This window comes from Schistocerca serialis, chromosome 8, assembly GCF_023864345.2.
Source record: "Schistocerca serialis cubense isolate TAMUIC-IGC-003099 chromosome 8, iqSchSeri2.2, whole genome shotgun sequence".
Classification (NCBI taxonomy): domain Eukaryota; kingdom Metazoa; phylum Arthropoda; class Insecta; order Orthoptera; family Acrididae; genus Schistocerca; species Schistocerca serialis.
The window spans coordinates 460,146,562-460,164,263 of record NC_064645.1 but is presented as its reverse complement, the minus strand read 5'-3'; the positions used below and the strand labels follow the sequence as shown (position 1 = coordinate 460,164,263).

General features: G+C 43.0%; 1 protein-coding gene across 1 annotated transcript in view; it reads left to right on the top strand.

The window, feature by feature from the left end:
• The window catches only part of LOC126417069 (lipase 1-like), a 167,600-nt gene extending 150,105 nt beyond the window's left edge, over window positions 1–17,495 (top strand). Inside the window, exon 7 of the mRNA XM_050084962.1 lies at window positions 15,708–17,495. Within this exon, the coding sequence (XP_049940919.1) occupies window positions 15,708–15,875 (168 nt within the window). The 3' untranslated portion in view covers window positions 15,876–17,495. The remainder of the gene's footprint in view (window positions 1–15,707) is intronic.
• Window positions 17,496–17,702: the final 207 nt, after the last annotated feature.

Genomic DNA, 17,702 nt, shown 5'->3' with positions numbered 1-17,702 from the left:
ACCGCTCTTCTTTGGACCTTTTCAATCTCTTGAATCAGACCAAACTGGTAAGGGGCCCATACAGACGAACAATACTCTCATACTGGGCGAACTAACGTATTTTAAGGAATTTCCTTTGTTGAAGGACTGCATCGCTTCAGGATTCTGTCAATAAACCGCAATGTAAATTTCGCCTTGCCGTTACTTGTGTAATCTGGTCATTCGATTTCAAATCGTTTCGAATTCTCACACCCAGATACTAGACGGATGTTACCTTTTCCAAAAACTGGGCATTTATTTTGTACTCTTACATAATGGGGATTTTCGCCTTGTTATACGCAGTACGTTACACTTACTAATACTGACAGATAACTGCCAGTCATTACAGCACGCATTTGTTTTCTGCAAATCCTCATTGATTTGTTCACAGCTTTCGTGTGATACTACTTTGCTGTAGACTACAGCATCATCGGAAAACAGTCTAATGCCTCCGTCAATACCACCAACCAGATCGTTTATGTAAATCGTAGAAAGCAGTGGACCTATTACGCTGCCCTGGGGCACACCTGAAGTTACGCTTGTTTCTGTTGAAGTCATCCCATTCAGGACGACACACTGCTCTCTGTCTGTTAGAAAACTTTCTATCTAACCGCGTATGTCATCGGATAAACAGGAAGCGCGCACTTTTTGGAGCAAGTGACAGTGCGGAACTGAGTCGAACGCCTTTCGAAAGTCGAGAAATATGGCATCAACCTGAGAGCCGGCATCTAGATCGTGTTGTACATCATGCACTAAGAGGGCCAGCTGTGTCTCGCCGGACCGCTGTTTCCTAAAACCGTGCTGGTTACTGCAGATGAGCTTCTCAGAGTCTAGAAAGGTCATTATGTCTGAACACAAAATATGTTCCATGATTCTACAACAAATCGATGTCAGTGAAATTGACCGGTGCATCCGATTTTCTACCCTTTTTATATATTCCTATGACGTGGGCCTTCTTCCAGTCCCATGGAACTTTCCGCTCTTCCAATGATTTCTCATAGATGATTGATAAGAATGTTGCTCTATTTGTAGCATAGCCAACATATAATCTTACGGGATACCGTCTGGGCCAGATGCCTTCCTGGCGTCTAAGGATCTTAACTGTTTTACAATCCCAGATACACTAAACACTATGTCAGCCATTCGATAATTGAAAGAAGTAATGATGCTGCAGTCTTCCACCGTAAACGAGTTTTTGAAAGCTAGGTTTATAATTTCGGCCTTCTGTTTATCATCATCCGTTACATTACCCGTACTGTCAGCAAGAGAAGGTACTGAATTACTTGTTGCATTCATAATTTTACGTACGACCATAAGTTTTTGGGGTTATTTTTAGAATCTGCAGATAAAATATTGCTTTCAAATTCGTTGAAAGAATCTCTCATTGACCTTTTGACACCTGCTTCCATTTCACATAATTTCTGTTTGTTAGCGGGGCAGTGACTACGTTTAAAACGACTGTGCATTGTGTCAAGCAGCCCACTACTAACGCCGTAGGGGGTGACGCGTAACATTACATGATAGTTTATCTTACTCATTCCCATTAACTAAACTTTTTCTACATTTAGAACGATCTGCCATTCATCGCATCAACTATAGATTGTGTCTGTCATCCAGTAAAGTCCTACCGTGAATTAGCGACGACACTTCCCTATACAACACAGCATCACTAGCAATCACAAACAGCTGTCCACCCTGTCCGTCGCATCATTTATGTGTACAGAAAATAACAGCAGTCCTGTCACACTTCCATGGAACATTCCTGACGATACCCTCATCGCTGATGAACACTCGCCGCAGAGGACAAATCCCTGGTATTATTCCTTAAAAAGTCTTCGAGCGCCTCACATATCTGTGAACTTATTCCATATACTCGGATCTTCGTCAACGGTCTGTACTGGGCCACCGTGTCAAACACATTCCGAAAATCTGCGAATACGCAGTCATTCTTAAACAGTCCGTAGAGGCGTCACTGGCTACCACGGACCAGCTTATCTTTTTTTTTACGTACTTACATAATGCTCCTGATACGATTCAGTTAACAGATGTCGTAAACCTGTTCTACAACCGGAGCATTCCTTACAACTTAACAATAAAAACTGAAACATTTATTCCAGCAAATACATCCTGGCGAAAATTGGTGCCAGAATAATTAGTTGTATAGCAGTTAATAGTGACAGTTGTCAAAGTGACTGTATAAGCACGCTACTGTTTAATGTACTCGTGGACATGGTCATAGAGAAGGTATAGGTTCAAATGGTTCAAATGGCTCTGAGCACTATGGGACTCAACTGCTGAGGTCATTAGTCCCCTAGAACTTAGAACTAGTTAAACCTAGCTAACCTAAGGACATCACAAACATCCATGCCCGAGGCAGGATTCGAACCTGCGACCATAGCGGTCTTGCGGTTCCAGACTGCAGCGCCTTTAACCGCACGGCCACTTTGGCCGGCGAAGGTATAGGCTATCAGTGTTTATAGAATGGGGAACAAAGAAATAAAAACCGTTTGTTATGCTGACGATGCAGTTCTGCCAGAGAATAGTGAAGATAACCTCCATAAACTTGTACATTAATTTGACGTGGCAGCCAGACTCTTAATATGCGCATATCCACTCAAAAAACCGAATGTACGATTATTTATTTGGAGCCAATTAGACGCAAATTGGAAGCGGATAGGAAAATTATTCAGCGGGTAATGACATTTAAATGCCTTAGTATCGAACTGCCCAACTGTGGAAATGTTGCAAATGATGCTAGAAAAGAAGCAGCAAAAGTAGCGTGCCAGGGTCTTAAATGATACAATTTGTGAAAATACACTCCTGGAAATGGAAAAAAGAACACATTGACACCGGTGTGTCAGACCCACCATACTTGCTCCGGACACTGCGAGAGGGCTGTACAAGCAATGATCACACGCACGGCACAGCGGACACACCAGGAACCGCGGTGTTGGCCGTCGAATGGCGCTAGCTGCGCAGCATTTGTGCACCGCCGCCGTCAGTGTCAGCCAGTTTGCCGTGGCATACGGAGCTCCATCGCAGTCTTTAACACTGGTAGCATGCCGCGACAGCGTGGACGTGAACCGTATGTGCAGTTGACGGACTTTGAGCGAGGGCGTATAGTGGGCATGCGGGAGGCCGGGTGGACGTACCGCCGAATTGCTCAACACGTGGGGCGTGAGGTCTCCACAGTACATCGATGTTGTCGCCAGTGGTCGGCGGAAGGTGCACGTGCCCGTCGACCTGGGACCGGACCGCAGCGACGCACGGATGCACGCCAAGACCGTAGGATCCTACGCAGTGCCGTAGGGGACCGCACCGCCACTTCCCAGCAAATTAGGGACACTGTTGCTCCTGGGGTATCGGCGAGGACCATTCGCAACCGTCTCCATGAAGCTGGGCTACGGTCCCGCACACCGTTAGGCCGTCTTCCGCTCACGCCCCAACATCGTGCAGCCCGCCTCCAGTGGTGTCGCGACAGGCGTGAATGGAGGGACGAATGGAGACGTGTCGTCTTCAGCGATGAGAGTCGCTTCTGCCTTGGTGCCAATGATGGTCGTATGCGTGTTTGGCGCCGTGCAGGTGAGCGTCACAATCAGGACTGCATACGACCGAGGCACACAGGGCCAACACCCGGCATCATGGTGTGGGGAGCGATCTCCTACACTGGCCGTACACCACTGGTGATCGTCGAGGGGACACTGAATAGTGCACGGTACATCCAAACCGTCATCGAACCCATCGTTCTACCATTCCTAGACCGGCAAGGGAACTTGCTGTTCCAACAGGACAACGCACGTCCGCATGTATCCCGTGCCACCCAACGTGCTCTAGAAGGTGTAAGTCAACTACCCTGGCCAGCAAGATCTCCGGATCTGTCCCCCATTGAGCATGTTTGGGACTGGATGAAGCGTCGTCTCACGCGGTCTGCACGTCCAGCACGAACGCTGGTCCAACTGAGGCGTCAGGTGGAAATGGCATGGCAAGCCGTTCCACAGGACTACATCCAGCATCTCTACGATCGTCTCCATGGGAGAATAGCAGCCTGCATTGCTGCGAAAGGTGGATATACACTGTACTAGTGCCGACATTGTGCATGCTCTGTTGCCTGTGTCTATGTGCCTGTGGTTCTGTCAGTGTGATCATGTGATGTATCTGACCCCAGGAATGTGTCAATAAAGTTTCCCCTTCCTGGGACAATGAATTCACGGTGTTCTTATTTCAATTTCCAGGAGTGTACATTGGGAAAGATGCAAAGGCAAGAACGTACGCAACAACAGTGATACCAGTTATGACTTACACAACTGAGACAAGACCCAAAACATCAAAAACTATAAGAATTTTAGAAATGACGCTAATGAAAATACTGCGAAGGATTGTAGGAAAGACACTGACAGATAGAGAGGGAAGTGAAAGCGTTAGAAAAGGTTGTAAAATTTTCTCCATAAATGAGTGGGTGCATAAGAGAAAACCTGAACGAAACAAACACGTAGAGTGAATTGTTACACGGAAGATTATGAAAATCGTAGGAAATAAATTACTAGCTGGTAAAAGAAATATAGGCCGTCCAAGGAAAAGATGGAGTAACAAACTCAGCGCACGTAAGGGGTACTGAAGAATACAGGCTAAGAAGAACAAATATTTGGGAAGATATTTACTGTTGTGTACTGGGATACGTAGCTATACGCCTGGACACAGGTCATAGTCCTTCGGCCGGCGTCGCAGATATCAACCGTCCGTATGCCAACAGCACTTCTCTGTGACCCGTTGCTTTACAGATTGTCCGTTTCCCGATTGCTTAAATAAATATCGTGTGATTCCCAGACTTGTCATATTCTTTTGATTTGATGCTTGAGTGTCAGTTTCACACTTTATTTAATCAATAAGATGATCATTTGTCCCCACTAGGTTTCTGTGGTACCAATTCCAGACAGTTACCCCCCCCCCCCCCTCCCGCTCACCCCACCACCATCCCACCCTCACTAACTCCAGACTGTGGACTATGAACAGTGTCCATGAACAAACTGTCACCAGAGAGGATTTGTTCATGTGCTGGCTCTCCACAGTTTCTACCCACAATCGATCCAACAACTGTGGTGTTACCGTGCTGATAGGTTTAGTAAGTTCTTGAAGATTGCTTATTTTACTGGCATAAACACGTTCATTCACGTAACACGTAAACGAAATAACTGATTGATGTGGTGTCTAGAGAAACCCGCCAGGGTAGCCGAGAGCGCTGACTCGGGTAGTCACGCTAGCCCCGGATCGAATCCGTCCAACGGATTGACGACGACAGCCGGTGTGTCGGCCAGCCTGGATGTGGTTCTTAGGCGGTTTTCCACATCCTCCTAGGTGAATTCTGGGCTGGTCCGCACGTCCCGCCTCAGTTATTCGACTTGCAGTCATTTGAACCCCATTCACACTATTTCACGATTCGCACTAGACGCAGACAGCTGGGGTACTCTTCTTCCATCCCGGGGGGTATGGGGTGGCGGTAGGAAGGGCATCCGGCCACCCTTTAAAATTAACCATGCGAATTCCGTACTTAATCCTGCCGATCCTGCGCACAATGCGGGATAAAGGCGGTAGCAAAAGAAAGTAAGAAAGAAAGAAAGAAAGAAAGAAAGTGGTGTCTAGAGAAATAGTACACAGAGCAGGGATTCGTCTGGCGCGAACCACTTTCATAGGAAAGTTTTTAGTGCTGTGGTTTTCTTTACTGCGAAATAAGTGATACGGTGCTTAGTTGACGCATCACTCCGCACCACATATCAATCTGGTGACAATTTTGTAGGTGTTCTCGATATCACGTTGATGTTCTACTGCTCATTTTAGAGAATTATGGTTGTCAACAAGTGTCACTTGTAACACAGTGTATTTTCTTTCGCCCAGGAAACACTGGGGTTTATCTGTTGGCAGCCGCCTCTGTATTATAAGCTTTGTTTGGAATGAAGAAATAAATGGGAGAACAGCACGAAATAAAATAAAATAAAAGCATTTTGTACGAAACCATCGACACGTTTAAAATCGCTAATCATATAAGCATCTCACTAACTACTCTTTTCAGATATACAGTTAGTTGTGTATTATTCCCAGGCAAAATGCAATTTGCGACCACGACAGGTTTTGAAGCATTAAATACAAGAGAAGGTTGCAAAACCGAGAGAATCTATTAACTAATGTTCGACAGAAATAGTGATTTACAATGGTGATCAGCATCGTGGACCACAAAACATCGCCGGTTGACAAAATACTTAGAAAGATAATAACTTCTTGACAGTGGTGATACCGCTTATGCTCTTGCTTTAATGCGTTTTAGGTAAGGGTGCGGAAAATTATTCGCCATTTCGTAAATTACATCAGCGACCTCTCGCAGCCACTGAGGTGAGAAACGCAGATGGAACAACCGTTTATGTTGCGGTTTCCACTCGCGGTGTTGGCAAATGAGAAAAACGCGGAATTTTAATTACTGCAGTGTTATAAAAATACTGCATTTTTCGCTTCTCCGTGTTTAACGCGCTTGCAAATTACCGTCGTTTGCGGTTTTCTGTTTACTGAATTGTAGCGTTAACGGGTTCGACCAGACACACTGCGAAAGCGAGCAAGTTGCAGTCGAAAAGGCTTTGCTAAACAAGGCTCTCGCTACACGGAAAGCGGTATTTGCTCACAACACATAACACTGCAGCATTCTATGCAGCTAAGTTCAAAATAAATACGTAATACTTGTTGTCAGTCTTATTAATTTACACTCCTCATACTCAAATTTCATTATTTTACGTCGAAGAGTGCTTCCAGGACCGACTATGTAGTCCGTAATGCAGGTCTCGTCGGCTGATCGATGATTAATTTTACTGTTGACTCTAGCATTTTGTGCTCTTTTCCGATATTTCCTTCGTTCTCATTTCTATAACGTTGGTCATCGTCCTTTGTCAAAGTGACTGACACCCACGGTTGGGGGAAGACTATACAGCTCAACTAAAAATCTCTGCATTCGAATAGAAAGTGGCCAGTCAAGAACCGAGGTATGAGTTTAGAGTTTTAGAACAACTGGTATTCAGTGCATAGATAGCAGTTGTTGTGATTGTATCTACAGGACTACCAGTCAGGAAACGCGTGGGGCCAGATTTTCAGTCTAAAGGAAATTTTATGGGTGTTGTTTTAGGATTTACTCTTAGGGGAACACTCTTCCAATCACGAGCGTTTCAGAGCGCTTCTCCCTTCAGCTTTTGCAGTCTGGAACAAACTTCTGACACAAAAGTAGATATTCAGTTGCACTGCAAAACATTTTCTTGAAACGTGGATAAAAAATTCAGACGTATGTGTACAATGGACATCCAATGTGCACGGGCGCACGGGGACATGAACTGAAACTATTTTCTAGAATTTTTGGTCTCACAAGTGTTTAAACGTTCACGAATTTTCGGACGAGCGATACTCATCCATTCTCCAGTGACGACAATAGTCGAAGACTATTCGTCCGAAAGCTCGTGGATAATAAACCACATGACGCAACTGAAGCGTTCCTCGTCCATTGTCAGGTGTCAGCTTGACAGTAGCCGAGGGGTACTGGTCTGGAAGCTCGTAGATAATAAGCCACTTGATTCAGCTGGAAGCTCGAGGTAATTTTATTAGCTTCAGGTCTGCTATAATGTCGCAGAGAGACTACGTAAAACTGAACTCCAACAGTCTTTCATTCTTTTGATCATTCTCTGTCAACGGCCCCATTTTCAGCCGCTGTCTAAGGCGTCAGAGGAGAGCAACGCTGGGCAATAGGAACGCATACTTGAGCAGCTCTCACGGGACTGTTCTCCCCCAACCTCCAAGGATCACTGATCGACCCCACCACAGACTGAAAATTTGTCGTTCATACGGCAGTAAGACTAACCAGTATGCCTTACCTTTATGTATTAGGGATGACCCTCCGGCTGTATTTGTGGCACTTGCTTTTATTGCTGCAGATTTCAATATGATACATTACAATACGAATAATGACTTTGCCCTCACTAGCGCACTTTACGTTTCAACTACTTTGGTTGGTTGTTACATTTCTGTTTCGTGATTTATTCGGGTATCACCCCGTGTAAGTGACACGTTATGCGTTGTTCCACCTGAACTGTTTGTGTCAGTGACACAAGAGAACTACAGCACCCCTCCTATTGTTAATATAGCTCAGTTTGGGTGTACCCCCTATTGAATAATACCAAATGCATCGGACTACAATATGCGCTTTCATTGTTCTTGGCTGTTAGTACATCTATCTAAACTGCCTGATTTTAGTGAAATAAATATTAATATTTTGTAGTATACGCACTGTCCACAGCTCTTGTCTTTTGTCAAGGTCTTAACACTTTGATGGTCACACGCAATTATGAAACATGGAATTGTTTTAGTTAAACTGCATAAATGAATCATAAATTAAAAAAAAACAGCTATAATAGTTTGCTACACCAAATACAATAATGACAAAGATCTGTTTAATGTAATCAGGGTCATGAAGATGGCGTAATGGAAAATTGAAAGCGATTGCAAATAAAACGAGAAACATAAATGCAGCTGAAGGTATCATCCCTACTACATAAACATATAGTGATAACTGACGTCCTTGGTATATAAAAATGTAGCAACAGCTCTGATCCCCACTACATGAAGATATAGTAACAGTTGTCGTCCTCCCTACATAAAGATGCAGAAACAATTATCACTACTACACATAATGGTATAATAACAGCTGTCATCCCATGATCCACCAGACGGTGGATATTAGTTTTTATTTATTGCAGTCATAAAACAAGTGTGTCCAGAGAAGATCGTATAATACATCAATACATTTAAAATTCTCTAGATAGTGGCATACATTTTTTTTAAAAATTTGTGATGCAATATTAAGATATCAAATTACACACAAAATCTTAGTAATAAGCGTTTATGTAGAGAAAAGTAAATAGTTAGTAAGAAATAACACGAAAGTAAGTAATTAAATAATCAAAAGAGATGATGCTACTTTTTATGTAAATTTCTTCAGGTTACTTCCGTTTGTGGTTACCTAGCTACATCTTCGGGTTTTGCCTATGCTGCGTAGGAAAATAGCCTACCTTTCAGCCATCTGTAATTAATTGTCCAGTTATACTAGATTTGTCTGCGTGGTTACCTTCCGCAGTACAATAACCACGGAAGATGATTTACAAATAAAAACGAAATGCGTCTATTGTAATTCTCTTTAATTAAACTGCAGTAAACTCAAGACGGAAAACCATTAATAACAGAATTGTCCAGTTGTTTAGCGACTCGGAAAAAAACCTCTAATTATCTGGATTATCATTATTAATAACTAGTTTATTGATATTAAAAATGAATTAAAATTAAGTTACTATTGAATATGCTGTTGTTAACAGATACCACACAATACTCCACTGACCACGCAGTGTTTTTCTCTTCCTAAGAATCATAATTCGCGTCTTCCCTCCCACTCATTTCCTCTCTTCTGTTGCCACTTCTCACACCAATATTTGTGTTTCCAATAGTGGTTCTGAACTCGTTTAGTTCTTTTCCAGATATATTGTTCTTGACTATTTTCTATAACCGGAATGTGTCAGCATTCCTAATTAGGTACACTATTTAGTGCACTTTGAGATTTGTCGATGACATTGCAATTTTGGCAGAGGCAGTAAAGGACTTGGAAGAGAAGTTGAACGGAATGGACAGAATCTTGAAAGGAGGATATAATATGAACATCAACAAAAGCAAAACGAGGATAATGGAATGTAGTAGAATTAAATCAGGTGATGCTGAGGCAATTAGATTAGGAAATGAGACACTTAAAGTACAAGATGAGTTTTGCTATTTGGGAAGCAAAATAACTGATGATGGTAGAAGTAGGGTGGATACAAAACGTAGACTGGCAATGACAAGAAAAGTGTTTCTGAAGAAGAGAAATTTGTTAACGTCGAGCATAGGTGTAAGTGTCAGGAAGTCCTTTATAAAAGTATTTGTATGGAGTGTAGCAATGAATGGAAGTGAAACATGGACGATAAATAGTTTAGACAAGAAGTGGTTAGAAGCTTTTGAAACGTGTTGCTACAGATGAATGCTGACGATTAGATGGGTAGATCACGTAACTAATGAGGAGGTACTGAATAGAATTGGGGAGAAGAGAAATTTGTGGTACAACCTGACTAAAAGGAGGGATCGGTTGGTAGGACACATTCTGAGACATCAAGGGATCGCCAATTTAGTACTGGAGGGAAGCGTGTGAGGTAAAAGTCTTAGAGGGAGATTAAGGTAATAATACAGCGAGCAGATTCAGAAGGATGTATTTTGCAGTAGTTACTCTGAGATGAAGACGCTTGCTCAGGAGAGAGTAGCACGGAGAGCTGCTTCAAACCAGTCTTCAGACTGAAGACCACAATGACAACATTAGCTTTGAGGGTGTCCATGTCTTCTAGCAGCCACTTGGAGAGGGCATGTGAACACCACACTCTCAAAGGATCCTAAATCACCAGACTCACACAATGCTGACGCTGTCTTTCATGTACTGTGTAAATAGCGGGGGTAATGGCCTTGGCCTGTCATAAAGTGAAGCATACCTCCATTGTAGCCGATATAATTCATCTTTAGTCTCTCACTCTTATGTTCCGAGACAGACTGTATAACCGACGTCCTGCAATTTGTGCTCTAATCCCGATGCCATTCATCAAGTACCCAGTCCCGAAGATCTAACTTATTAGTTATTCTGGAACCCGTAATTTATTGTACTTTATCTGCGGTTTGCCGCCGCAATGAATATTCTGCAGCAAGATGTCGTACAGTGATGTCAGCGGGACTTGTTCCCAGAATGACGGGAAGGGCCTCTGTCGCTATAGCACCTTACGCTCCCGACTTCCGTAGTAGAGACGTCTTAGTTTGGCTCTTAGTCTTGATGGACATATTCGATTGACCAATATGCTGTGGACTCTTTAGGAAAAGTGTCTATGAGATATTAGTGATAGTAAAAGAAATATCCTGTTTCCAGGCTGTTTCCGAATTTCCGTGAATTTAAGGCAGAGGGCATCGCATATTTAGGAGAAACATTATCAAGCTCTTACACATGTATTACACTACACCTTCATATTATGCAAATGACACCTTGTTTTCTTAGACCAGCACCCTTAATTTTTTTGGTGTCACCTTTCGAAAAAACAAAGCAAGTGCTGATGATTACTGTAACAAGAACCACCTGAAGCCAAACCCACACCAAACTCAGACTTTGCGTTTTCCACCAACGAAACAGACAGGCAGGAATAAATCTGAAAGCGATTTGAGAAGGCATCGATCTGGAACATTGTTTTACATCCAAATATCTTGGTGTTGGAGTAGACAGATCACTTACTTTCAGGTGGCACTGCCCTAATATCAGACAAAAGTTGTCAGCTCCAAACATCATCCGGAAACTTGGTGGTAATTCAGGTGCCCAGTCCCAGGTGATCCGTTCTTCTGCTAAGGCACACTGTTTCTCGGCTGGTGAATATGCTTCCTCAGTGTGGAATAAATCCACCCACACGAAAGAAGAATATGTAGTCCTTGAGGAAACGGCAAGGCTAATTACTGGTTGTCTGCAACCAACTCCTGTTGATAAATTGTAGATTACGGGCTGTCGTTCCTCCTGATGTACATCGGTAAGTCACCGCAAATGCCGAAAGAAATAAAGTCGAAGAAAGAGCGATACTCTCGTTTCGTGGACGTAAGCCACCAAGAACTAGGTCTAGTTTCAAAAAGGAGTTTTTACAGTCAACATCTTCACTAAATACATCAGCCAAGAAAACCAGACAAAAGGGGCTGTGATCTCTATGGAGGGTAAAGCCAGCAGGAAGCTTACCAGATGAACACGGCTGGGCTCTGAGCACTATGGGACTCAACTGCTGAGGTCATAAGTCCCATAGAACTTAGAACTACTTAAACCTAACTAACCTAAGGACAACACACACATCCATGCCCGAGGCAGGATTCGAACCTGCGACCGTAGGGGTCGCGCGGACCAGATGAACACCACCGGGACCAGACCACATAGAGATCGCAGAATAGGCAACGACCGTACGTTGACAAATCTAAGGACAAGGTCATGAAATGGGGATAATGGCATCTGACAACAGTCTACGAACTTGTACAAGCACAGGCGGCGAAACATCTCCGTAAATGTTTATGTTGCCCTGTTTCTTGTAAAGAGGAGTCGTCAAAGACACAAGAAAATGCTACAGCAGTTCGTCGCTTATGGACAAAGACTGTTTGATTTTAGTTTTTTGTAGTTATATCCCTTCTATTTCTTTGTCTCATACTGTCTTTTGTGTATGGTCCTGAGTCGAGTTAATAAACTACACTCCCACGGCCCAATCTTATAAATAAAGGACCTAGAGGTGCCTTACCCCCACTGTAATTTATCTGCTGGTACCAATTCATGCCTTTATCAATATCATTACGGACTCTTTCGCGACAGAGTCCTTGAATAAAAAGTTCTCAGTTTACTTTTTACTTGACACTTCAAATTCCAATACAATCCCAGGCGATGCTGGAAAGAGAGTGCAGACATAACAATCTACAGACCTCAGAAGGGTCAACTCCGTGTTGTCTTCATTACGTGATCCAGCCACTCGGATGCCATGCTTTAGACATGTGAGCCACGCCAGTTGCACGACGGTTAGATCTAACCCTTGATGATAATGATGGGGACAATTATCAAAAGTTCAGGATTTTATCCGACTTTGACACGGCAAGTAAATGGAGAGCTTCCTTCCATTATTTTGAACAGGACTGCTCTTTGGCAACTGTTAGAGACAAGTGAATGAATCCAAACAGCCTACCAGTTGCAATAAAAGGTGGTTATATTCAACTTCTGAGCGTGGTTTCGACGAATGTGAACCCATCTTCTTCAGAAATACTTGTAACCTGCAGACAATGTAAAAGCAATAACTACAAACTCGGAAACTCACATATATAATAAAACAAGTCCAAGAGAATAAAAACTAGTATTTACTAAAATTTCACACTGGAAAAACGGTAAATAATGAAGTGATCCTATGCTGTCAGCGCACATCATTGTGTACATTGTTAAATATGTTGACCCCAATGACCAGTGGTTGTCAGTATACATTCTTTGTGTGTACGTGTTCGTTTCTCCCCTTTCGTATTTTCTGAAGGCACTATTTTACCCACTCTCGTTACTGCATATTTTTTACTGTACGATGACTCATACACTAATGTCCTTCATCGTCACATACGTTTATCACAGCATGTTCACACACTAACTTTATTACTGCGCATAATATAATGTACTTGTGGTCTTAAAAGTGTTTCAAATGCAAGTTAGCATATTTTACTTTAGAATAGCATCCTTTGCCATCCTTTATTTATCACTATTCCCTCATTAACTCAAAAAAATGGTTAAAATGGCTCTGACCACTATGGGACTTAACATCTATGGTCATCAGTCCCCTAGAACTTAGAACTACTTAAACCTAACTAACCTAAGGACAGCACACAACACCCAGCCATCACGAGGCAGAGAAAATCTCTGACCCCGCCGGGAATCGAACCCGGGAACCTGGGCGTGGGAAGCGAGAACGCTACCGCACGACCACGAGATGCGGGCCTCATTAACTCCCCCCCCCCCCCTCCCACTGCAAATGCATTTCCACTTACTGGCCATTTATGCCGCGGGCGTAGTTCCATCTCGACATACCCACCACCTGCCTGGTTTTCCTGGTGTTCGCGCTCTCCACTCCCTGTCAATCGGCGTACGGCTCATAACATAATCTGACATTTTATTTGATTGGTTTTATTTTTGTATTTTAACATTTTAACTATTCTTACTTGACAAGCCCTGACCACAAGGGCCAGAATATTTTTTAATGTATACAATGATATACGCTGACACTATGTTTTCATTGGACGAATGCCAAATTGCTTCGTTATTTGGTGTTTTGCAGATGTGAAATTTTAATAAATACTAGTTTTTATTCATTTGGTTATATTTAATGATATATGTGATGTTACGACTCCTATGTGATGATTTAGTCTCTGCATGACGCGTGAGTTTGACAAGCACACTATGTGATCGGAAGTATTCTGACACCTGCCTCAAATTACTCACAGTTCGTGGCGGCCTCCATCGGTAATACTGGAATTCAGTATGGCCTTGATCACAGCTTCCAGCAGGCATACCTTCAATCAGGTGCTGGAAGGTTTCTTGAGGTATGGCAACCCACTCTTCACGGAGTGCTCCACTGAGGAGAGGTATCGATGTCTGTCGGTGAGGCCTGGCACGAAGTCGGCGTTCCAAAACTTCCCAGAGATGTTCTATAGGATTCAGGTCAGGACTCTGTGCAGGCCAGTTCATTACAGGGATGTTGCTGTCGTGTAACCACTCCGCCGCAGGCCGTGCATTATAAACACTTTCTCGATCGCCATCCCCGAATTTGCTCTTCAGCAGCGAGAAGGAAGAAGGTGTCTAAAACATCAGTGTAGGCCTGTGTTGCCATAGTGCCACGCAAAAAAACAAGGGGAGCAAGCCCCCTCCATGAAAAACACGACTACACCATAACACCACCGCCTCCGAACTTTACTGTTGGCACTACACACGCTGGCAGATGACGTTCACTGGGCATTCTCCACACCCACACCCTGTCATCGGATCGCCACATTGCGTACCGTGATTCGTCACTCCACGCAACGTTTTTCCACTGTTCAATCGCCCAATGTTTACGCTCCTTACACCATGCGAGACGTCGTTTGGCATTTACCCGGGTGATGTGTGGCTTATGAGCAACTTCTCGACCATGAAATCCAAGTTTTCTCAGCTCCCGCCTAACTGTCATAGTACTTGCAGTGGATCTTGATGCAATTTGGAATTCCTGTGTGATGGTCTACATATATGTCTGCCTATTACACATTACGAACCTCTTCACCTGTCTTCAGTCTGGAACCGCGCGACCGCTACGGTCGCAGGTTCGAATCCTGCCTCGGGCATGGATGTCTGTGATGTCCTTAGGTTAGTTAGGTTTAAGTAGTTCTAAGTTCTAGGGTACTGATGACCTGAGATGTTAAGTCCCATAGTGCTCAGAGCCATTTGAATCTTCACCTGTCGACGGCCTGCGTCAGTCAACAGACGAGGTCGGCCTGTAGGTTTATGTGCTGTACGTGTCCCTTCTCGTTTACACTTCACTATCACATCGGAAACAGTGGACCTAGGGATGTTTAGGAGTGTGGAAATATCGCTACAAGTGACACCCAATCACCTAGCCACGTTCGAAGTCCGTGTGTCTAAATGACTACTGAGGTCGCTGATATGGAGACCCTGGCAGTAGATGGCAGCACAATGCACCTAATATGAAAAACGTGTGTTTTTCGGGGGGGGTGCCGATACTTTTGATCACATAGTGTATGTTTCCGAGTTTTTAGTTTTTGCTGTTACATTGTCCTTAGGTTACAAGAATTTCTGATGAAAATGGGTTTACATCTGTCGAAAGCATACAAGGCTGCTTGCATTCATTTACTAATTTCTTACACACCTGTACCAAGTTTGGTTAAAATTGCTCTACGCTTCACTGAGCTAAGCTGGAACATACGTACACAATCACAGACACATTTACACTGATACACCTGTTTTTATATATGTAAGTTTTCGATCAGTATTTCTCTGAACTGCTCGTTTTCCCTGTTCCCAGGATATGCGATGGTTGGCGAGTCGGCTTCCGAAGCTGATGGGCAGCTACCAGATACCAACCAAGTCGTTTAGCCACCTCAGCTTTCTGTGGTCCACAGACGTCGTCGATGCCCTCTACGACCCGCTGATCAACTTCCTTAATTACGTCCTCGACCATAACTGCTGCTGAAGTCACCGCACTAACGCCCCGTTATAGGGGACGCCATTTACCCTCAAGGGAAGCCAGTGTTGCTGAATGAAATCTCATCTACGAACTTACCGACCGCGCGCAATATGTTGGTTTACTTTGTACGTCTGAGACGAATATTTAAAGCAACATCTTCCAATTAATGTCAGCAAGCCTGTTACGTGAAAGCGTGTTTATTTTCTAAAATGAACTGACCGTCCTTTATTTCGTTTTCCTTTCTTTTTTCTTCTTTCTTTTTTAACGGAAATTATATTTCTAGAAGTTTCTGTAAATTCAGCTGTTTCTGCTTTCCCGTGATCCATTATTTATTGCTGCACAAAAAATATTGTTACTGCACTAAGTAGAGGAAGCACTAGAAGCAAATTATTTACAAAAATTCCTAGTCTGTTTTCCTAGATTTTTACTCGTATTCAGGTATTTCTTGCTGTGGAAGTTCACATTCAGTCCAACAAAGAATCGTCAGCATAACTGCGTTGCACGAGTGACTGTGAAGGAAGCAGAGACAGAAAAGAGTAGGGACTGGTACATAGTTCTGAAAATGGTGAGTCTCCTGGGAATATGCAACAGTTTAATAGGTATCCGTTTTCAGAAGCAAATATAATGATGCGGATTCTGTTCTAACGTACTGTGATTTCTGCGAATCTTGATCTCATTAACGTGTTCGGTAATCAGACCTTCCAATTACTGAATTTCACTCTTTCGTATGTCTAAACTGTCGCATATTATTAATTATTTCGTGGCATCGACTACTGAAGATATCCGTGATGTCATAGCGAGGAAGGGAGGCAGGAATTGTTTATTTCATTGTTCATTTCTAGTAATTAAATGTAATCAGCTTTCCCCGAACGGTAACATAACTCGAGGCTGATTGTTACTTCCAGTTTAGTAATTTGTAATGGATCGGAAAAGTTAGAGATCTAAAATTTAGGTACCTGGATTGAAGAATCCGTGGAACAATGACGGTAACACCACTGATTTTGTAGCAGACTATGGACAGAATCAAAAACTAAGATCGTGTGTCAACGTACATACCGTGTACCAGTGTACAAAGTAAGAAACATCTACGGTCTATTAACGCGGTAAATGTAGCTAGCCGTGTGTTTGGAGCCAAGTTATTCGTAGATTAATCCGAGGGCATATTATAAAGCAATAAGTTTCATCAGTTCCGTTAATTTAAGTACGGTATAAACCAAAGATTGTAAAACAGTGGTATAAGCGAAGGATGGAGGGATGAGTTACAAATACTGATAAACAAACCAAATTCGAGTACATCAGCTGAAAAGCGCTGTAGGTCTAAACGAATAATGAGGAGCGAACTTTCCCCTACTACAGTCACTGCTAAGATATTGCGCAAAATTTTGTGGAAGGATCGGATATATTATATCGATGCTCGGTGACATCGACTTGTGAGCTGGAAAAAAAATCATGCACTGCGGTATACACTGAGTCGAATGGACAATCGAGCAAACGTATTTGTTTAATAAACGGAAGTCACTTTCGCATTTTTATCAGAATGCTGTTGGATTCAGTGTCATTGATCTCACTCATGCTACTTACACGCGTATCCAAAGCATCCTCACGATATAATTTAAGAACTATATTATTCAGCATATGTTGTTTGTTGTTTAATACTGCGATGTATAGCAAGTTATTTTCTATGAAAATAAACACGTTTATAAAAATTTTGTTCCTTTATTTGATTTTTGGGGCCTATAGCCGCATTCTCAGGTGTACCTATTGCCTTTTGTCATTAAAAACATCATCGTAGAAGGAAGGGACCCTAGCTTTGTTGACGAAACGACATTATCC